The sequence below is a fragment of the Crotalus tigris genome, unplaced genomic scaffold, assembly GCF_016545835.1.
Source record: "Crotalus tigris isolate CLP2741 ecotype Arizona unplaced genomic scaffold, ASM1654583v1 scf7180000018432.44079421565:4894166, whole genome shotgun sequence".
NCBI lineage: Eukaryota > Metazoa > Chordata > Lepidosauria > Squamata > Viperidae > Crotalus > Crotalus tigris.
In genome coordinates, this window is record NW_024096999.1 from 1,961,474 (window position 1) to 1,980,907 (window position 19,434).

The 19,434-nt window shown below is 42.8% G+C and overlaps 1 protein-coding gene across 1 annotated transcript in view; it reads left to right on the forward strand.

Annotated features, from left to right (window-relative positions):
* Positions 1-18,950, forward strand: part of TOX3 (TOX high mobility group box family member 3) — an 82,880-nt gene extending 63,930 nt beyond the window's left edge. The window contains exons 3-7 of the mRNA XM_039352414.1: positions 3,931-4,188; positions 12,808-13,077; positions 16,090-16,317; positions 17,178-17,258; positions 17,933-18,950. Coding sequence (XP_039208348.1) covers positions 3,931-4,188; positions 12,808-13,077; positions 16,090-16,317; positions 17,178-17,258; positions 17,933-18,649 — 1,554 coding nt within the window. The 3' untranslated portion in view covers positions 18,650-18,950. The remainder of the gene's footprint in view (positions 1-3,930; positions 4,189-12,807; positions 13,078-16,089; positions 16,318-17,177; positions 17,259-17,932) is intronic.
* Positions 18,951-19,434: the final 484 nt, after the last annotated feature.

The window sequence follows — 19,434 nt, forward strand, 5'->3', positions numbered from 1 at the left end:
TGTGTTGGTGAACTTCAAGTCTGTTGACTATGAATAGCTTCCTTCCCCCCCCCCTCCCATTTTTTTTAAATATTGAAACAGGAATAAATATCTCCCCATGCAAAGCAGGAGCTTGCAGGACTGAGATTAAGTTGCAATATTTGTGCCCATGTCCTGTGTGTGTGTGTGTGTGTGTGTGCGCGCGTGTGTGTTATGAGCCTGCTTGATTCTCTCAAGATGGTTTTATTTCTGCAGACGGCTGTCTGCTGCCGTCTCCTTCCTGATGGGAGAGCAGTAATGACAGCTGACATTTTTTTCATATGCAAGCAAAGGGACCCCCTTTTTTTCCTTGTCCTCGCATTTCAGTTTCCATTTTCTCTCAAGCAGTTATTAATTTATATCATCATTAACAGTTTGAAGGATGACAATTTCTAGCCACTTAATGAGAAATTTCACCAAACGTATCATTTTTAAATTAACTGGCATTAAGTCGCTCTTTTGGACAGTATAAATAATGCATGAGGCGAAATCGCCGCCTCCCTTGGAAGCACAACTGTAGTCTGATTTAAACAAAATAGACCCAACCTATAATAATCTGTAAGGTAAACTCTTTTAATTCAGGCTCAGCTCCAGGTAAACTAGGTAAAGAAGGCAGTGAGATTGCCATGCAGTTGTTGGTGATCCATCTGCAGCCATCTGTTGTGACTGTACACTACGGCACTACCCCGAAACAACACAATCCCTGGAATTGTTAATATCTTTAATAAAGCTCTGGGTTTTCCTCGGGAACAATTGCTCAAACTCTTAAGTGGTTTACATGTGGAGTAGCTTATTTGGCTTCACTGTGACACTGATTTGGAAAACAATTGGAGGGGTTGTGTTGTGAAGAAGCCACAAAAATAATTACAGTAGTTCTAACAATAGGCAACAGAGTAGTTATGGAGTAGCAATATTGTCGATGTATAGTGTGCTCAATGAGACATTTTCCACCCTAACTATGGCTGCCTAACTGAACTATTGATGGGCTCATAATCAAAAGAATTTACTGGCCATCGTTGGGTGAAAACTCTACCTGGGCTGAGAAGGAATCCTTTATATTGGGTTTCTGCTTGCTACTATATAAGTTAATAACTGCGTTTATTTATTGACTTATTAGTCAAATGTATAGGGCGCCCAACTCAAAATGAATCTGGTCAATGTACTAGTTTTAAAAAAAACAGTCTGTACAAACAGACGAAGGCTCTAATCCAGAGATTAACCCATATATTAATAAAATTCCTATGTGGACACACTTCCTTTACCGAGCGTTGGTGGAAAAAACTTAGGTCTATCAAGGATAGCAGATTTGGGGTACCTTGAATCTCTTGAGGAAGCTATTCCAGAAGACAGGAACTGTGACAGACAAGCTCTACTTCCTGGGTCCGTCCTATTAGCTGACATCACTTTAAACATTGGATCTAGAACGTGCCTATTTTAGTTACAGCGTACTAGATTAATTGGAATAATGGAACAATGACGATTCTGCGTTGGTCAAAACTGCTTCTCAAAAGGTTTCATAGATATTTAACAAGGTAGTCAGGTAGTCCTTGACTTATGATGGGTTGAAGTTATGACTTAACTGAAAAAGGGGGCTTATGACCCAGATCTAAAGTTCTGACAGTTGCGCGCCCGACTCCCATAGCCACATGCCTGCACTTAACGGTCGCATCACTTAAGGATGGACGTCCCAATCCCAATGGTTGTAAATTGAGGAGTGTAAATTGGAGCGTAGAAATTTACATGTGAATATTGGGACAGGATGTGTATGTTTTTTTTCAGAAGAGACCCATCATTAACACTCATATAAAAAGAGTCCTACACTTACCACCAAAACGGAACCCAATATTTCCGTGGCTTTCTGTTGTGGAGTGATCTTTGCCCCCATTTTATGATCTTCCTTGTCCCAGTTGTTCAGTGAATCATTGCATCTGTTAAATTAGTCACATGGTGGTTAAGTCCCGTTGACTTTGCTTGTCAGAAGATTGCAAAAGGGGAATCCCATGAGCCTAAATGCTTGTCCGTTGCCAAATATTATAATATTTTACATTTAAGTATTTAAAAAGCAGCGTGGTGACTGGGTTAATCAATAGTTCAATAACAAAATCTTTAGTGCAAATCTCAGGTTACAACATCAGATATTTCTTCTCTTTTTCCCTTAACAGTTACTATCTCGTGTTCAATCTAGTACATTTCCAATTACATCAACTCGATAAAAACATCATCATTACATTTATCAATAAAGTTTTAGCTTATACATATCTTAATTACATTCAGTCTTCATAAGCAATCCATATCCTGTTATTAATTTTTACATAATTTTAAATTTCTCATCAGTATTCCAATTTAACCTTTACCAAGTGACAAATGTTGATCGCTTGACCACGGGGCTGGTGCAAAAATGGTCATAAGCCCCCCCTTTTCCAAGTGCCGTTGTCACTTCAGACTCCCACTAAACAAACTGTTTTAAGTCGAACACTCCCTGTATCTTGTTCCATGTGAACAAAACCAAGGTACCCCGTTTAGGAGCCATTGCAATAAATAAACTTTTCCAACTACTGTAACAACTACCAGAATAGGATACAATCTGTTATTGTGAATAAATGGAATAAGAGGGAATTTGAAATAGGATTGGGATTCTAACATTTCATGCGTATGAGCGATAAGACTTTACTACCAGTACGTATGTGCTCGACCAAAATTGAAAGCATTTATGGTGGTGTCAGAACAATTTGTAACCTGCTTGTGCGGGTTTCTTTTTTTCATAATATATCAATAAACTGGCAATTTGTTCTCCAGCTAAAAAAAAAAAAAAACAAAAAACCAGCCCAGCCTAGCCGATGTTCACTCCAACAACAGAGACAGATGTTGCTAATTAAGTGTGCATTAAAAAACAATTAATACTGATACATCATTAAAGCCATATGATAATGAGAGTTGAATCTTTAATCCGAAAGATCTAAAAAAGCTGGGCAGATGTGAGGAACTTGCCAGTCAAGTTGCGAGGAGTGTAGAAGAATTTTTTTTTAAAAAAAAAACAATGTCCCAAAGGTGCTTTTTTTCCCAAGAGGCAACTGGTTTTCTTTGTTTTTCTTTGGAGGCGTTTCGCCCCTCATCCAAGAAGCTTCTTCAGTTCTGAAGAAGAAGTTGAACCAAGGAAGCTTCTAGGACAGTGGTGGCGAACCTGTGGCACGCGTGCCAGAGGCGGCACTCGGAACCTTCTCTGTGGGCACGCGTGCCACCGCTGCCAGCAGCTTGCGCAGGTCCATTACATTGCTGCTGCCGCCCGGGGCGGCAGCCGCACCCAGCACAAAGGAGGTGAAGCATCCAGCTAGCGAGCTCAAGTAGAGGTGATAGAGTATATCCACACCCAGCGAGCCAAAGGCCACCCCGAGCAGAGAAAGCCGGATCCCCGTCGACGCCATGGCCCCCCAGTCCCAGCTAGGATTGCATGCCTCCCCCCCATCTATGCTGGGCCTCCTGCCCACCACCCCACCCACCAGAGACCCCCTGGATCTCCCCCTACCCTGCCCAGCGCCCACAGGCGTCCCCCCCATGAGCAGCATCGAGATGGCCACGCCCACCCCAGTCACGCCCACCCAGTGGGCCACACCCCCATGCCCCCCCCGAGGGCACCACAATGCCCTGGCACTTTGTGATAAATAAGTGGGTTTGGGGTTGTGGTTTGGTCACTCGGCCTCTCAAAGGTTCGCCGTCACTGTTCTAGGATGAGAAGCGGAATGTCCTCAAAGAAAAATAAAGAAAGAACAGTTGCCTTTTGGGACCAAAAGAAAAAGAAAAACGCACCTTTGGGGCAACCCTGACCTGGATGACTGACTTTAAAAAAACAAAACAAAACAATGTTTGTTGTTGTGTGATCCTAACAAAGAATTTATTTATTTATCTTCCTTTTAGCAAACATTCCATACCCCAAGCCTTGGAGACGAAGAGTTTGAGATTCCGCCAATTACGCCCCCACCTGAACTGGATCCCACGAATTTAGGGACGGCTGATATTCTCCTGCCTTTCCAAGGCCTCAGTGATCAGTTGGGGGCCCAAGGAAATGAATTTACCCCTCAGTTCCCCCCCCAGAGTTTGGATCTGCCTTCTATTACAGTGTCTCGAAACTTGGTGGAACAAGATGGCATTATCCAAAGCAATGGATTACATATGGTAGGAACATAAATATATATATGTATATATTGGTGTTTTTTTAAAAAAAAAATTTCTGGGTATCCACCTATTTTATTGCAGCAAAGACATAGAGCAGTGGTTCTCAACCTGTGGGTCGGGACCCCATTTGGGGTCGAACGACCATTTCACGGGGGTTGCCAAACGACGCAGTCCGCCATTTTTTTCCCCTTTTCTTTGGCCACGCCCCTGGCACCCAGTGATGTATAAATGGTTGGGGGTCACCACAACATGGGGAACTGTATTATGAGGTCGCGGCATTAGAAAGGTTGAGAACCACTGACATAGAGTGATATGGATAATGTAAAACTAGCATCACCAGGGCTAAAACTAGCATTAAAACTTAGCATGGATGATGTTATCTGGCTTGGCAATCAAACCTCTGCAGGGAAAACAACCAAGGAATCCATCCTCTCTCCTCCTCTTCTCTCCTCTTTCTCCTCCTCCTCCTCTTTCTCCTCCTCCTCTTTCTCCTCTTCTCTTCTCTTTCTTCTTCTTCTTCTTCTTCTTCTTCTTCTTCTTCTTCTTCTTCTTCTTCTTCTTCTTCTTCTTCTTCTTCTTCTTCTTCTTCTTCTCCTTCTTCTTCTTCTTCTTCTTCTTCTCCTTCTTTCTCTTTCTCTTCTCTCCTCTTTCTCCTCTCCTCCTCTTTCTCCTCCTCTTTCTCTTCTCTCCTGCTCTTTCTTCTTCTCCTCCTCCTCCTCCTCTTCCTCTTTCCTCCTCCTCCTCTCTCCTCCTATTTCTCCTCTTCTCTCCTCTTTCTCCTCTTCTCTCCTCTTTCTCCTCTTCTCTCCTCTTTCTCCTCCTCCTTTCTCTTCTCTCCTACTCTTTCTTCTTCTTCTCCTCTTCCTCTTTCCTCTTCCTCTCTCCTCCTCTTCTCTTTCTCCTCCTCCTCCTCTTTCTCCTCTCCTCCTCTTTCTCCTCCTCCTCTTTCTCTTCTCTCCTACTCTTTCTTCTTCTCCTCCTCCTCCTCTTCCTCTTTCCTCCTCCTCCTCTCTCCTCCTCTTTCTCCTCTTCTCTTCTCCTTTTTCTCCTCCTCTCTCTCCTCTCCTCTTTCTTCTCCTCTTCCTCCCCCTCTTCCTCCTCTTTCTCCTCTTCTCTCCTTTTTCTTCTTCTCCTCCTCTCTCCTCTTCTTTGCTACTCTCTCTTCTTCTCTTCCTCCTCCTCTTCTCCTCTTCCTCCTCCTCCTCCTCCTCCTCTTCCTCTCTCCTTTTCCTCCTCCTTCTCCATTTCGCAAGCCCCATCTTCTTCTGGCACTGATGATGTTACATAGTTTGGTAATGAAACATCTGCAAGGAAAACCACCAAGCTCAGAGAGTATCAAAAAACCCCACAGTTCAACCCAGAGCTCCAGATATTCTCTACTCTCAGTAATCTTAACGAAAAATGGTCCACTAAAAATAACCAGATTTTCTATGGAGTTCCTTTGCCTCTTTTAAGATTAATATCATCCCGAATATTAAATACATATTTCAAAGCCGTGTTGATACGTGCCTGTCATTATTTATTTAAAACAGGCACTTTATTAAAGTGATAAATATTTATTAATAATAAAAATCCCTTTATTTAAATTGTATATTTTATGAATGATCTTCCCTTGGAGCCCCCTTTTTTTTATTGCTGCAATAAAAAAAACATAAAAGAGGCATTTTAACTATGAAATTTTATTTCATGGACAATTGGGTTTGCTGTATCTGAGAGAACTAACTATGGGGGCATAAAATAATTATGATATTAATCTACATTCGTACAATGGCTGCATGCACGCAGCAGTGCTCGGCTTCTCAAATTTTTATTACATCTTGGTTGTCAAGTTGTTAAATCGGTATTGATAGTTAAGTCACAGGCTTTAAAGATACCACAGAAATAGTTTCAATATTGGATGAGATATATTGAAACTGGAATAATTCTTGAAATCTGAAGGTGACATCTATGAGCAACGGAGTCCATGTGGACATTTCTCTCGCTGAGCTCCCTGTTCTAATAAAGATAAATATTGCTTTTAAAGAAAATTTAAAAAAGAAGCCTAGTATGTTACACAGAGGAACAGAAAATTCTGCATTACCAGAAATATTATTGGATTCCCTGTGTACCCATTCTGATAAAATAAAAGCAGTGAATGGCTATCAATGGAATTAAGATGGTAAGGAGACTAACTTAAAGAACTATAGCAGTGGTTCTCAACCTTTTTAATGCCGCGACCCCCCAACCGGTCATAAGTCGAGGACTACTCAACTGGTCGTAAGTCGAGGACGACTCAACTGGTGCAGCACCGTTTGCAGAATGGGACTTTTGGCGGGCTCAGCAGGGCAGAGACAGCCTGGACAATTCCTATTGGCTTTTGAAAGCCAATAGAATTAGACTCTATTCAAGAGAGTCTATTCTATTGGCTTTCAAAGGCCAATAGAATAAAAGGGAGTAGCACAGCTAAGGAAAAGGGGGAAAAAATGGCAGACTGCGTTGTTTGGCGACCCCCGTGAAAGGGGTCCCGACCCATAGGTTGAGAACCACTGAACTATACAATGTTAGGCAACTCATGATTGCCACACCCGTTGTGGTAGTCACAACATGTTCTCCTCATGTCAGCCCAAATATATGAATCCAGTTTACCTGCTGTTTATATACCATTCAATCCAATAGTCCCTATAGCATAGAGTCTCCAACTCCTGGTCCATGGACCAGTACCAGGCCGTGGCATGCTAGCAACCAGTTCACACAAACAAGCAAAGCCCCATCCATGGGATGCAGGCAGCACGCAAAACCACACACTCTCCGGTCTGTTGAAAAACCTTTCTCCTTGGAACTGGTCCCTGGTGCCCAAAAGGTTGGGGACTTCTGCTGTAGCAGATTCCTAAATGAAATAAATAAAAACTCTCATGCATGCTGCCAGAAAGAAAAGAGCAGGATTCCAAGAACAGAGAACTGATCAAGGAGAGAAGCAACCTAGAAGTAAGGAGAAATTTTGTGATGGTTAAAACAATCAGTGGAACGGAATGCCTCCAGAGGTTGTGGGTCCTCCATCATTGGAGGTTTTTAAGAAGAGATTGGACAACCATTTGTCTGAAGTGGTATAGGATCTCCTGCTTGAGCAAGGGGTTGGACTAGAAGACCTCCAAGATCCCGTTCATTATTCTGTTATCTCAAGCTTCTAGGAGAAGTGTTCTAGTCATCAACAATCTATAGCACTAGCACTTAGACTTATATACCACCTCACAGTGCTTTATAGCCCTCTCTAAACAGCTTACAGAGCCAGCCTGTTGCTCCCAACAATTGGAGTCCTCATTTTACTGACCTCGGAAGGATGGAAGGCTGAGTCAACCTTGAGATGGTCAAGACTGAACTCTAGGCTGTGGGCAGAATCAGCCTGCAATGTTGCATTCTAACTGGAAGAAAGAAAGGAAGGAAGGAAGGAAGGAAGGAAGGACAATAGCACTAACATTTAGACTTATATATACCACCTCACAATGCTTTACAGCCCTCTCTAAGTGGTTTACAGAGTCAGCCTATTGCCCCCAACAATCTGGGTCTTCATTTTATTGACCTCAGAAGGATGGAAGGCTGAGTCAACCTTGAGCAGGTCAGGATCAAACTCCTGAACTCATCTATGCATGAAAAACTAGCTTGGTGGATTTCTAAAAAAGTAACAGCATGGGAACCAATCTAATTTCTGGAGAAAAATTGTTCTAAAGAAGGTCTCAGTTATCTAGAAGCTTCATTCCTATGGTCCCTGAAGATGACATATTTTAAGAAAAAAATGGCCGCCAAAGAGTCCACCATCCTGATCTTTTTAGCAGGCAGAAGCTACTGAGAGAAGACTTAAGGTCTAAGCCATGTTGAGTTGCTCTCCAAGAACATAACTTTTTATATACCCCATGCAATCCTCAATGTTTTTGGAAACATCATCATTGTGGACAGTTTTCTAGCCAAGGATCATTCTTTTAATTGGATTTATGGATTGACCCCTTGAGATGTCCAGCAGAATGTCACCTTGAAGAAATGTCATGAAATTTTCAAGCGTCAACGGAGAAGAAATGAAATGTACTTGGGCAAAAGCTATGATTAATACATTGTGTCTCCAGATTTATTCTGAATACTGCCTGACATGTTCACCTACAAACTTGAATATAAAATCGCCAGAGGCGTGAGTAAAAAAATAGGTTATGTCAAGGTTCACCCATGTTTCCCTCAGGGCATTGAGTTGACTAGCTACATAACAGTACTTTTACCAGCTTCTCTTAGATTTGCTGCCAGAAAACAATCAGAATAATAAATAATGCTTTACATTCCATTAGTAAGTTTAGATGGCTGTATTTTAAGTGCAAGTAAGCAGTTTTATTGTCAAACTCAGCAGTCCCCCCCCAATTATTAAAGATGGCTGTTAATAGATTAACAATTTCCTACCTCTTTCAAGAAAAGATTAATAGGACAACTCACCATGCATTGTCTTACCTTCCATGACTAGCCTCTGTCCTTTTTTGTTTGTAAAGAGAGGGACAATTTTTCATATTGCTGATTAGTTTATGATTATGGACAGAAAAGAAAAAAAGCATTTATCTTCATTTAAATGCATTGTGTTAGGTTGAGATTTCCTTTCCCTGAAAGAGAAAGAGAGAGAGAGAGAGAGAGAGAGAGAGAGAGAGAGAGAGAGAGAGAAGGCATACAGTATCATTAGCATTGGCATTTTAATAATATGGTAATACAAAATATCAACATTCTTAAATGAATTACTGGAGGGAAAAATTGAATAAAGTACCATTTGTGTTTAGAAAAGCACCCAGGGCACATAACACAGTATGGGGAAAAAATATGTATACATCTAGACATAAGCAGATGGAAACCCGTTAGCAAACACCATCTCAAGTCATTACCAACTAAAGTACCATTGACTGTCGGTGATCACCTGAGAAATTATTTTAATTTGCAATGGACGACCATTCTACCAAGCTGTTCTTTGGGCTCCATAGGGTTCTATCTTTTTTTAAAAAAACAAATTCTCTTCTCCTCCCCCCCCCACCTTTTAAACATCTCTCTATAATCTTCCCAACCCGCTGAGTAGCACTGACATCAGTAGTACATCAATTTCAGAAAGTGGATTATTTTTACTAGACAGCTATTGTGACATATTGGGTCAGTCATAAATGAAAGATATTCATGCAAGCATGCAATACTTGTAATGAAGTCTCACTCTGACCTTCTGTATGATTGATTCTGTAATTTAGTTTTCTCAGGCACTGCCTGAAATGAAATGAAATCATGTTGAACAAGTTTTGAATACCCACAGTGCACCAGGAGAAGAAAAATCTGTAGCCCTAGAGGCTTGGGAGAGAGCAGCTGAACAATTTATCTCCATGCTATTATAGCCTTTGCCAACATTCGAGATTTTTTTTTCTCTCTCTCTCTTTCTCTCTCTCCTTTTTTTTTTCTTATTTGGCTTAAATACTTAATTCTGCAGGTAGCTGTAAATGGGAAAATAAAATGCTGTTCAGATTTAAAATGACAGCACCGGAGTACGTGCAAGGGACTGATAAAATATCTTGAATAGAACTGACCTTTTATGTTGCCGAAAGTTACTGAGGGATTCATCCTAATAATTACCATATAGATTATTTTTTATTTCTTTTCTGCAATGAAACATTTCAGGGAGCAGCGGTGCTGATTGAATGAAAATTGAACTTGTTAACATTCTCTCAGCTTAGCCTGTTGTACATAAGAGAAGGTTAGCTTTGATGAATTTTGAAATTCTTTTTCAGATATCTAAGAAACAAGACGGGGAAATAATTGCCTTTTTTTTTTGCAGCCCACATTTTATTTTTCTTCTTTTTTCTTTTATTAAAAATAAATTATCTCAGGTTTTACAAAAATATATATCATTCCTGTAGTATGTATGTTGGTGGGTGTAAAGTTTTTCTTCTATGAAAATGTGAGGTTTTGGAACATTTTAAAAATATCGCCGTGCTTTGGGGACCCAATCTTACTTAGATGAAATTAGATGTTATGAGGTAGACTATGGGAGAATAATGTGGTATGCTTTTCTACAAAACGTATTTTATGTTGCTTTCATTTATCAAAGAAAAATCCACCAGGAAGAGGCTAAGACATCTAGAGATTGGGAAACCATTTGTCTGAAATTGTATAGGGTCCCCTGCATGAACAGGGGTTGGACTAGAAGATCTTCAAGGCCCCCTCAACTATGTCATTCTGTTATCTACTCCATGGAAGCTTACCACATGCCTACTTTCTAAGTGTTAGCTTAATTAGTTAAACCAGGGGTTTTCAAACTTGGCCCTTTGATGATTTGTGGACTTCCAACTCCCAGAATTCCTCAGCCAGCGTGCTTATTCTTTTAAGAATTAGTGATGGATTATATAAAATTATTAAATAAAACCATGGTTTACATCGCTGAAATTCGTGTTAACCCATGTAGGTTAAGAAACAGCTGATGGTTCTTTGAAGCATCTTTCAGCTTAATCTTTATATGTTGGTCTGTTTATCTTAATTTTAACTGTGTTATAGCACAAAAGAAATGATTCGTTGTTTTTTATTCTTATTAAGAACTTTTTTTTTCAAAGTAAGAAATGAAGATAACTTGAAATTTTATGGAAACAACACTCCAAAGCTAAACTTGTACTGGTTTCCAAATTCTTACTTTTTTTTACCAAAAAGGCAAATTTAGAATGTTCTTTAGGTTATTGCAAACCTGGATAGGCATAATTTCAGCTTACTTCCTTTATAAAATGTATGGTTCCAATTTTTTTGTATGTTTGTTTTAATACATAGATTCTTCTTAATATAAACTTTATGATCCAGATATGGATAAGCTGAATAAGTGTGGTTATAATTAGGACAATGTTACATTAGTGTTGTTTAATATATTACAACTAAAATGTTTTATTTTAGGCTCCATTAATGTGTTTAGTGATTGGAACAATTTGGTAAACGAAGTCTTTGTTATTTTGAACATGTTGTCAACATTGTTGCTATCATATTGTCATTGCTTGGAGAGGAAAATTGTGGAACACAATTGTCTAGCCTAAGTGTGCAACATTTACTCAGCCCCAAACCAAGTCACTTTCCAAAAAGGAGTTGATATAGCCAAGACAAAAAACAAAACAAAACTAACCTTCATTTACTTCTTATATTTTTCCATCTAACTAACATTAACTATCTTAACTTGGATTGTCTCATGGATTTAATAAATTTCCTCTGCTCTAGTATGAAAAAGGATCTTGAAGAATCTGAGGATGGCTTGTTCTAAACCTTGCTGGCAGACAAATCCAAAACAGTGATAGCAATATAACAAGTATATGTTTCTTCCCAATCAGAGGCAGGCTATAATTGCAGCCTTTTGCAAACAGCAACAGCAAGAGTTGCTAAAGAGAAAGAAGGATCATTCTCAATACATTTGAAGTTGGATTCTCTGCAGATTTGGAAATGCTACCTGCCTGATTCTAACAAGTAGCATATTTCTGGACTGTTAAATAGTATTGATTTTTTAAATCTTTTATAAGAGCCCTGATGGTGCAGTAGTTAGAATGCAGTATTGCAAGCAAACTCTGCGCACAGCCTGGAGTTTGATCCTGATGGGGCTCAAGATTGACTCTGCCTTCCGTTCTTCTGAGGTCAGTAAAATGAGGATCCAGATTGTTGGGAGCAAACTTTGTAAATCTTGCAGAGAGGCCTGTAAAGTATTGTGAGGGCATATATAAGTCTAAGTCGGGTTCCCAACTGGAGGTGGTCGCACCCTCTGGGGGTGCGAAACGATATTCCAGGGGGTGCGAAAACTTGGGTTTACAAGTTTCAAAATTGTAGTGTATGTGCATAACCAGATTACTTTTGTGTAGGGGTGCGAGAATATATCAAAGCGTTCTAGGAGTGCGGGGAATAGAAAAGGTTTAGGAAGTGTTATTGCTATTTCTCAACCAAAATTCAGAGTCAGTCAATTCGAGAAGCTAAGAGAAAAAAGCATCCATCTGCTGAATAGCATGACCACCCTCAAGAGTTCACACTGTACTTAGGCTTGGAAGAAAAGCCAAATCTTTAAGGCCCATTTAAAGGACAGCCGGCTTTGGGCTACTCAGAATATGGAGTCGATACTATTCCACAGAGACCAAGAGCTACAACATCTCCTGGGACCTATCAGATGACACTTTTAATGAGAGGACTTGGAGCATGCCTACCGTTGGATGGTCCTTCGTATAGCCAGACCCCAGATCACAACCAACATCTTGACTTGCACCCAGAAGCTTACTGATAACCAGTGCAACTCACCCAGCCACTGTTACATGGACATACCTAAGTGCTCCCATCACTTCTACATTGCTACATTATAGTCTTCAAGGGCAGCCCCTTGCAGAGGGCAACATTCCAGAGAACTAAGTTGTTGGCATATGTGTCCAAAGTTGGCCTGGTCCTTTTTGCCCAAATCAACTCTGGGTTTGATTTATTCAATGTTCCATCAGTTTGTTTTCTTGGCTCTCCATGGTTTCTCAAATGTTCTCCAACACCAACGTTCAGAAGTGTCAACACTCTTCTTCCTATCCTGACTCTTTAAAGCTCAAAATCCTATTAATAGAATTAATTAATTCTATTCTTTCTGTGTTTCAGGATCATACCCATACGGAAATGCCTCAGTATCGGCAGGACCATCCTTTGATTATGAGATCTGTTGTCCACATGACGGAAGCGACTCGTTCAGCAATTATGACTGCTAACCAGCTTACTACTATTAACCAGTCCCAGCTAAGTGCTCAACTGGGATTAAATCTAGGGAATACCAACTTGCCACACACTTCTCCTTCCCCTCCTGCAAGCAAATCGGCAACTCCCTCGCCATCCAGTTCCATCAATGAAGAAGATGTGGATGACCCCAACAGGGTAAGTTACAGCACGTGTTAATCAATCAATCAATCAATCAATCAATCAATCAATCAATCTGAAACACTTTCTGCATAAACCTTTGGTGATTTTGCTCCAGGAAGAGCTCAGAATCCTTGCCCAAAATAACAGATTTTCAGGTAATTTTGGAGTAGTTACCTATTTGTGAATATGATAGCTTACCTAAGGCTTGTAAGTGTTCTATTGCAGTACCATGCAAGAGAAAATGAATTCTACCAAACAAGATAGTAGTTGGTTGGCTGTTGGTTGGCTGTTGTTGTTGTTTGTAAAAACAAGAGTTAAATATATAGATGTTTATCCAGTTTTATGGCATAGATGCTTATTGGAGATCCTTTGTGACTATTTTTCAAAAGAAGGAAGTTATCGGCATGAGGGTCATCATGAATAGATTCCTGCTTTATAAATGCAGTCCCTTTGTTTGTCATCTCTGGCTGCAGTGCTTTTGACATTTTTCACATGCCACCTTGTTGGGTATTCGTGCTTTTAAAAAAAAACCCCAATGCATTTCTTTCTAAAACGCAGCCTTCACCTTTTCATGAGTCTGCTCTCCAGTTTGCTTTCGTCTTTGAGATTAAATGATCACCCCAAAAGAGAGATGACAGGTGGAGAAATAACATCTGAACTCACAGCCATCTGTTTTGGAAACAAATAGCAGGATTTTATATGTGTGTGTTTCTAGCACAGCATCTTATTTTTCTTTGGCTTTCTTTTCCCTGCGGTGGGGAAACCTTTCCCGTTATTTAACCTTAAGCAAAGTATATGTAGAGATTGGTAGGCCAGTTCCAGACGCGAACCAGGAAAATTTGCACAGATAGAAAGTGTGGATCTATCAAGTGGCGTTTTTACCAGAATTTTGCCTGGAAGCTACATAGGGGAGCTTCAGAGAGAGACTCACAGGAGCTGAGAAAGGATTGAAAAATAACTCTACTCATTGCTGTTTTGACCCGGAAGAATTAACAAAGACATTAGCAACAGCGCGAACAAAAGGGCTGGGAAAGTACAAAGGGTTGTTTCCTCTTCTTTTCACATGGAGTATATCTTATTTCTCAAATGTTACTGGGGTCCATTTGGCACTTAAGAAAGTTTTCCTGCTTAAGATGTTCTAGCTGTAGAATTTCATGTGGTAAGCTGGTCCAGAGTCACCTTGTGGTGAGATGGACAGCAAACAAATTTTAATGAATGAATGAATGAATGAATCAATCAATCAATCAATCAATTTGGCAGTGCAGAAACTGAAAGGAGAGCAGTAGACTTAGGGGCAGCTTGTGAGATGAGGTGAACTGTTTTTTTTTAAGGGCTGAAGGGTGTGCCTTCATCTCTATTAGACTTCTGCTATCCAGTTGGGTCCTGATCCCCTCCAAACATTTGAGAAAAAGGGAAGAAAATAAAACTGTCCAACTTTGGGGATTTCCCCCCCCCCACTGGGGAAGGGGGTCTTTCTAAAAGCCTCAAGTGGGATAATGGAGGGGGTTCTTCAGTGGATGTTTTCAAAATGAGTCAATATGGATAGTTTGCAACGCATTATATACAAAGTATTTGAGGTTGAGTGTTCATTCTGCCAGGTGTGCATGGGTGAGTGTCTGTATTTAAAACAGAGAACCACCTGTACATTGTGAAGTTATTTCCTGGAGCTGCTTTGGAGCTCACCTGTCTGTGGCTGCCAAGAGCAGCTGCACGTGATCTGAACCAGCCAAGTTTATAGGTAGTTCTCGATGTACAATCATTCATTTAGCAACCATTCAGAGTTACACCAGTATTGAAAAAAGTGACTTATGACCAACCCTCACCCTTAACAACAGTCGCAGCATCCCCACGGACACATCACCAGAATTTGGGCGCTTCGCAACCAGCATTTATTTAAGGATGGTTGCTGTGTTCCAGAGTCATGGGATTGCCATTTGAGACCTTACAGGGTGGTTCCCAACAAACAAAGTCAAAGGAGAAAACTGGGTTCCTTTAACAACCCCGGGATTGACTTAATCATGGCAGTGATTCGCTTAACCCAGTGGTTCTCAACGTTTGTGTGACGGCGACTCCCGTCACACAAACATTCTGCGCATGCGCGACACTGCACGCATGCACGGTGACCCCCATGTGCGGCGTGTATGCGCGCCGACCCCCCATGCGCGGCGCGCATGCACGCCGACCCCCATGCGCAGTGCGCATGCACAGCACTGCCCCCCATGCACGCAGAGCATGCGCCGCACCGCCCCCCATGCGCGCCGAGCATGCGCGGTGCTGCCCCATGCATGCTGCGCATGCACGGGGCTGCCCCCATGTGCGGCGCGCATGCGTGGCACCGCCCCCATGTGCGGCGCGCATGCGTGGCACCGCCCCATGCGCGGCGCGCATGCACGGCACCGCCCCCTGAGGGGAGAAAATGGCAGATCGCCTTCTTTGGCGACCCCCGAAAAATGGTCGATCGACCCCAAATGGGGTCGCGACCCATAGGTTGAGAACCGCTGGCTTAACCAAAGAAACCAGGCTAGAAAGTGGGAGACGGTGAGTTCTAGTCCCGCCTTACACATGAAAGGCAGCTGGGTGACTTTGGGCCAATCACCAGGAGACGGTGAGTTCTAGTCCCGCCTTAGCCATGAAAGGCAGCTGGGTGACTTTGGGCCAGTCTCTCTCAGTCCAACTCACCTCACAGGGTTGTTGTTGTTGGAAAATAAGAGATGTGTTGGAGATATTTGCTGCCATGGTTTATTTGCAAAAACAATAAAGGGATACAAATCAATTTTAAAAAAAAGATCATGAGAACAGGCCTGTCTCGGGTATCAACTTGCTTAGTGACAGAAATTCTGGCCCCCATGTTGTGGTTCGTAAGTCGAGGACTGCCTATAGTTGAACGGAGTTGCAGACCAAGCCCTGAGCTCCCTTTCAAACCTCTGTTTCCGGCCAACCCAACGCCTTTATCCAACCGATTCTTTTTTTATCCCGTCCGGCCGGTGAAAGGCCAAGGCTGATGACTTTCGTCCTTTCTGCTCTCAGGCTGCCGGAGAAAAGCGAGCTGCCCCAGATCCTGGCAAGAAGCCCAAAACTCCGAAGAAAAAGAAAAAGAAAGATCCGAACGAACCGCAGAAGCCCGTCTCTGCCTACGCCCTCTTCTTCAGGGACACGCAAGCAGCCATTAAAGGCCAGAATCCCAACGCCACTTTTGGTGAGGTTTCAAAAATCGTGGCCTCCATGTGGGACGGCTTAGGAGAAGAGCAAAAACAGGTGAGCGGAGGGGAGGGGGGGGGAGTTTGGACCTTGGAGTTTGGAGGGAAAGGTGCCAAAGATTGCAATCCATCTAATTAAACAGCGGGGGGGGGCCTGGTCTTTTGGGGGGAGGACTTCGTTAATGAGGAAGCGAGCACAGATGGGGACCTGATCAGGCTGCCTGTAGTCTCGCCCGAGAAACTCCGATTTAAGACCTACCCAGCAGTCTTGAATTTGCGGCGGTGGGATTTTAATGAACCAGTGGATGGGCGGATTAGAAGGGATTTTTTTCACCGATGGGATGTTTGTGGATTATTGGGCAATAGTGTGCTCCTTGCAGGTGCATGGGTGTGCGCACACGTGCACACACAAACATAGAAATAGGCGCACATGCTTGTACAAAATCCAGACTTAAAAAGTTTTTTGTTCTTTTCTATCTCACAAAACGACTTATTTTATTTTACATAGTTACAGTGTTGACCATGTTAGCAATTGTCCTACTACTATTTTCTCCTTCTCTTCTTCTTCTTCTCCTCCTCCTCCTCCTCCTCCTCCTCCTCCTCCTCCTCCTCCTCTTCTTCTTCTTCTTTTTCTTCTTCTTCTTCCTCCTCCTCCTCTTCCTCCTCCTCCTCCTCCTCTTCTTCTTCTTCTTCTTCCTCTTCTTCCTCTTCTTCCTCCTCCTCCTCCTCTTCTTCTCCTCCTCCTCCTCCTCCTCCTCCTGCTCCTTCTCCTCCTCCTCCTTCTTTTTCCTTGTCATCGTCCTCCTCCTCTTCCTCTCCTTCCTCCTTCCCCCCTCCCAAATAACTGTTCCTCTTCAAGCAAGTTGTGAAGCTTCTGGGCACGAAGGTATGATATTAAAATTGTACCATTTTTAACAGGTATATAAAAGGAAAACAGAAGCTGCCAAGAAGGAATACCTCAAAGCCCTGGCAGCCTACAGAGCTAGTTTGGTGTCAAAGGTGAGCTTAATGCCGATTTCAGTTCAACGGATAGGAGCAGTTTTCAATGCAGATTTATTGTCTTTTTCAATCATCTTGTTCAAAGGTTTTTTTTTTTTTAAAAAAGTAGCCATCTCCTTGCTTGAGGTGTATAATGGGGTCCCTGTTCCTTCGAAAATTACCTGCAAACGCAGAACTAAACCTGTGGGAAAAGGCAGGGCAAGTTGAACAATTAAGAACTTTTTAAAAGTGCGATATAATAGGTCCAACATGTTTAATTTCTTCAACAAATAAGATCAAAGGAGTGTCATGTAAAGCACTGCAGCAGAATATCCTTTTTTTTTCTTTTTTAACGACTCTGTAATTCCTTGCCATTTGGGGTGGAGTTGAGGACGACCAAATGGAGCTGAGAGTTTCCTGGTCGGATGCCCTTCCTGACACCTACATGGTGTTCACAGCAGACAATTATTGTGCCCAGAGAGAGAAATAACTGCTGCTACCTAGGATCGAACTCACAGCCTCACAGATTGGGAGGCCAGACCTCTCCCACTAGGCCACCACATCACTCCATCACAGAACGTACTGAGATGAAATACATGAATACTGAGACCAAAGCTGCCTAAATAACCCTAATCTGAAACCCCTAACCCAGATGAGTAGACTTATTGTTGTTGCCTTCTCTTTTTGACGCACAGGCTGCTGCCGAGTCAGCTGAAGCCCAGACGATCCGGTCCGTCCAGCAGACTCTGGCCTCTACGAATTTGTCCTCTTCCTTGCTTCTGAACACCCCTCTTTCGCAGCACGCAACGGTTGTCCCCTCCCCACAGACTCTCCCGCAGTCTCTTCCCAGGGCCATTGCCCCCAAACCTTTAAGCATGCGGCTGACCGGGAGCCCCATCGTTGCCCCCACCTCGGCTGCCTCCAGTGGGCCTACAAACATGTCCCCCTCGCTGACCAGCACCATGACGACCAGCTTGGCCGCCACGCCGGCTTCGGCCCCCTCCCAAGTCAGCCCTTCTTTGCAAAGCCAGCAACACCAGCTGCAGCAGCTGCAGCAGCTGCAGCTGCAGCAAATGCACCACCAGCAGATGCATCAGCAGCAGCTGCACCAGCAGATCCAGCAGCAGATGCAGCAGCAGCATTTCCAGCACCACATGCAGCAGCAGATGCAGCAGCAGCTGCAACAGATCCAGCTGCAGCAGTTGCATCAGCAGCAGTTGCAACAGATGCAGCAGCAGCAGCAGCAGCAGCACCCGCCACAGCCCTCCCCGCAGCAGCTTTCCCCGGTTTCCTCGCAGATCACCTCACCAATCGCGGCCATCGGCAGCCCACCCTCCGCCAGCCAGCCCCACCCGTCCCAAATACAAGGCCAGACGCAGACTCCGCTCTTATCGCAGGCCGGCATTTTCTGAAGAGGCGCAAAGTCGGCCGTGCTTTGCATCGCGGAGGAAGCAAAGCGGTGCATCGGGCGGACACTGCGCATTGCTGATGAGGAGTTATGCGGGAACGCATAACACATAAAGAGACTTCTAAGCTGTCTATTAGATAGGCAATAAAGAACTACAGTGTAGCTGGGTATAATCCTTTAGCTGAATTATAAATATTTGTTTCCCAGGGTTCCTTTCCCTTCCTGGTTCCCTTCGCCCTTCTTCGTTCCCTCCTGCCTTCCTCCTTTGCCTTTCCCTTCCTCCTTCTCTTCCCATCCCATCCCCTTCCCGCTCCCCTTCTCTTCTTTTTCCCCATCCCCTTCCCCCTGTCCCCTTCTCTTCCCTTTTCTTCCCTTCCTCTTTGCCTCTCCCCTTCTCTTCTCTTCCTTTCCCCATTCCCTTCCTTCTTCCCTTCCTCCTCCCTTCCCCCTTCCCTTCCCCTTTTCCTTCCTTTGCTTTGCATTTCTTTTCTCTTTTGTTTTTTAGGCAAATAAGCTGTGCTCTTTTTTTCTGCTGTTTTTTTTAATGTGGCCCATTTTTTTTTATTTATTCCAAGCTTTACTAAAAATACACGAACTGAATAGTCTTAAATGCCTGGGCAAGAAGACTTGACAAAGTAAAAATGGCCTTTTTACATTTTTTCCGATTAAAATTGTTCCTTCCTACAAAATTCTGGTGATGTACTGCCCACCAGTTAAGTTTTGGAATCAATTTGAACCCACGAAGCTCTTAAAAGCACAGTTGTAACTACCTGTAAAATGTTGATTGGA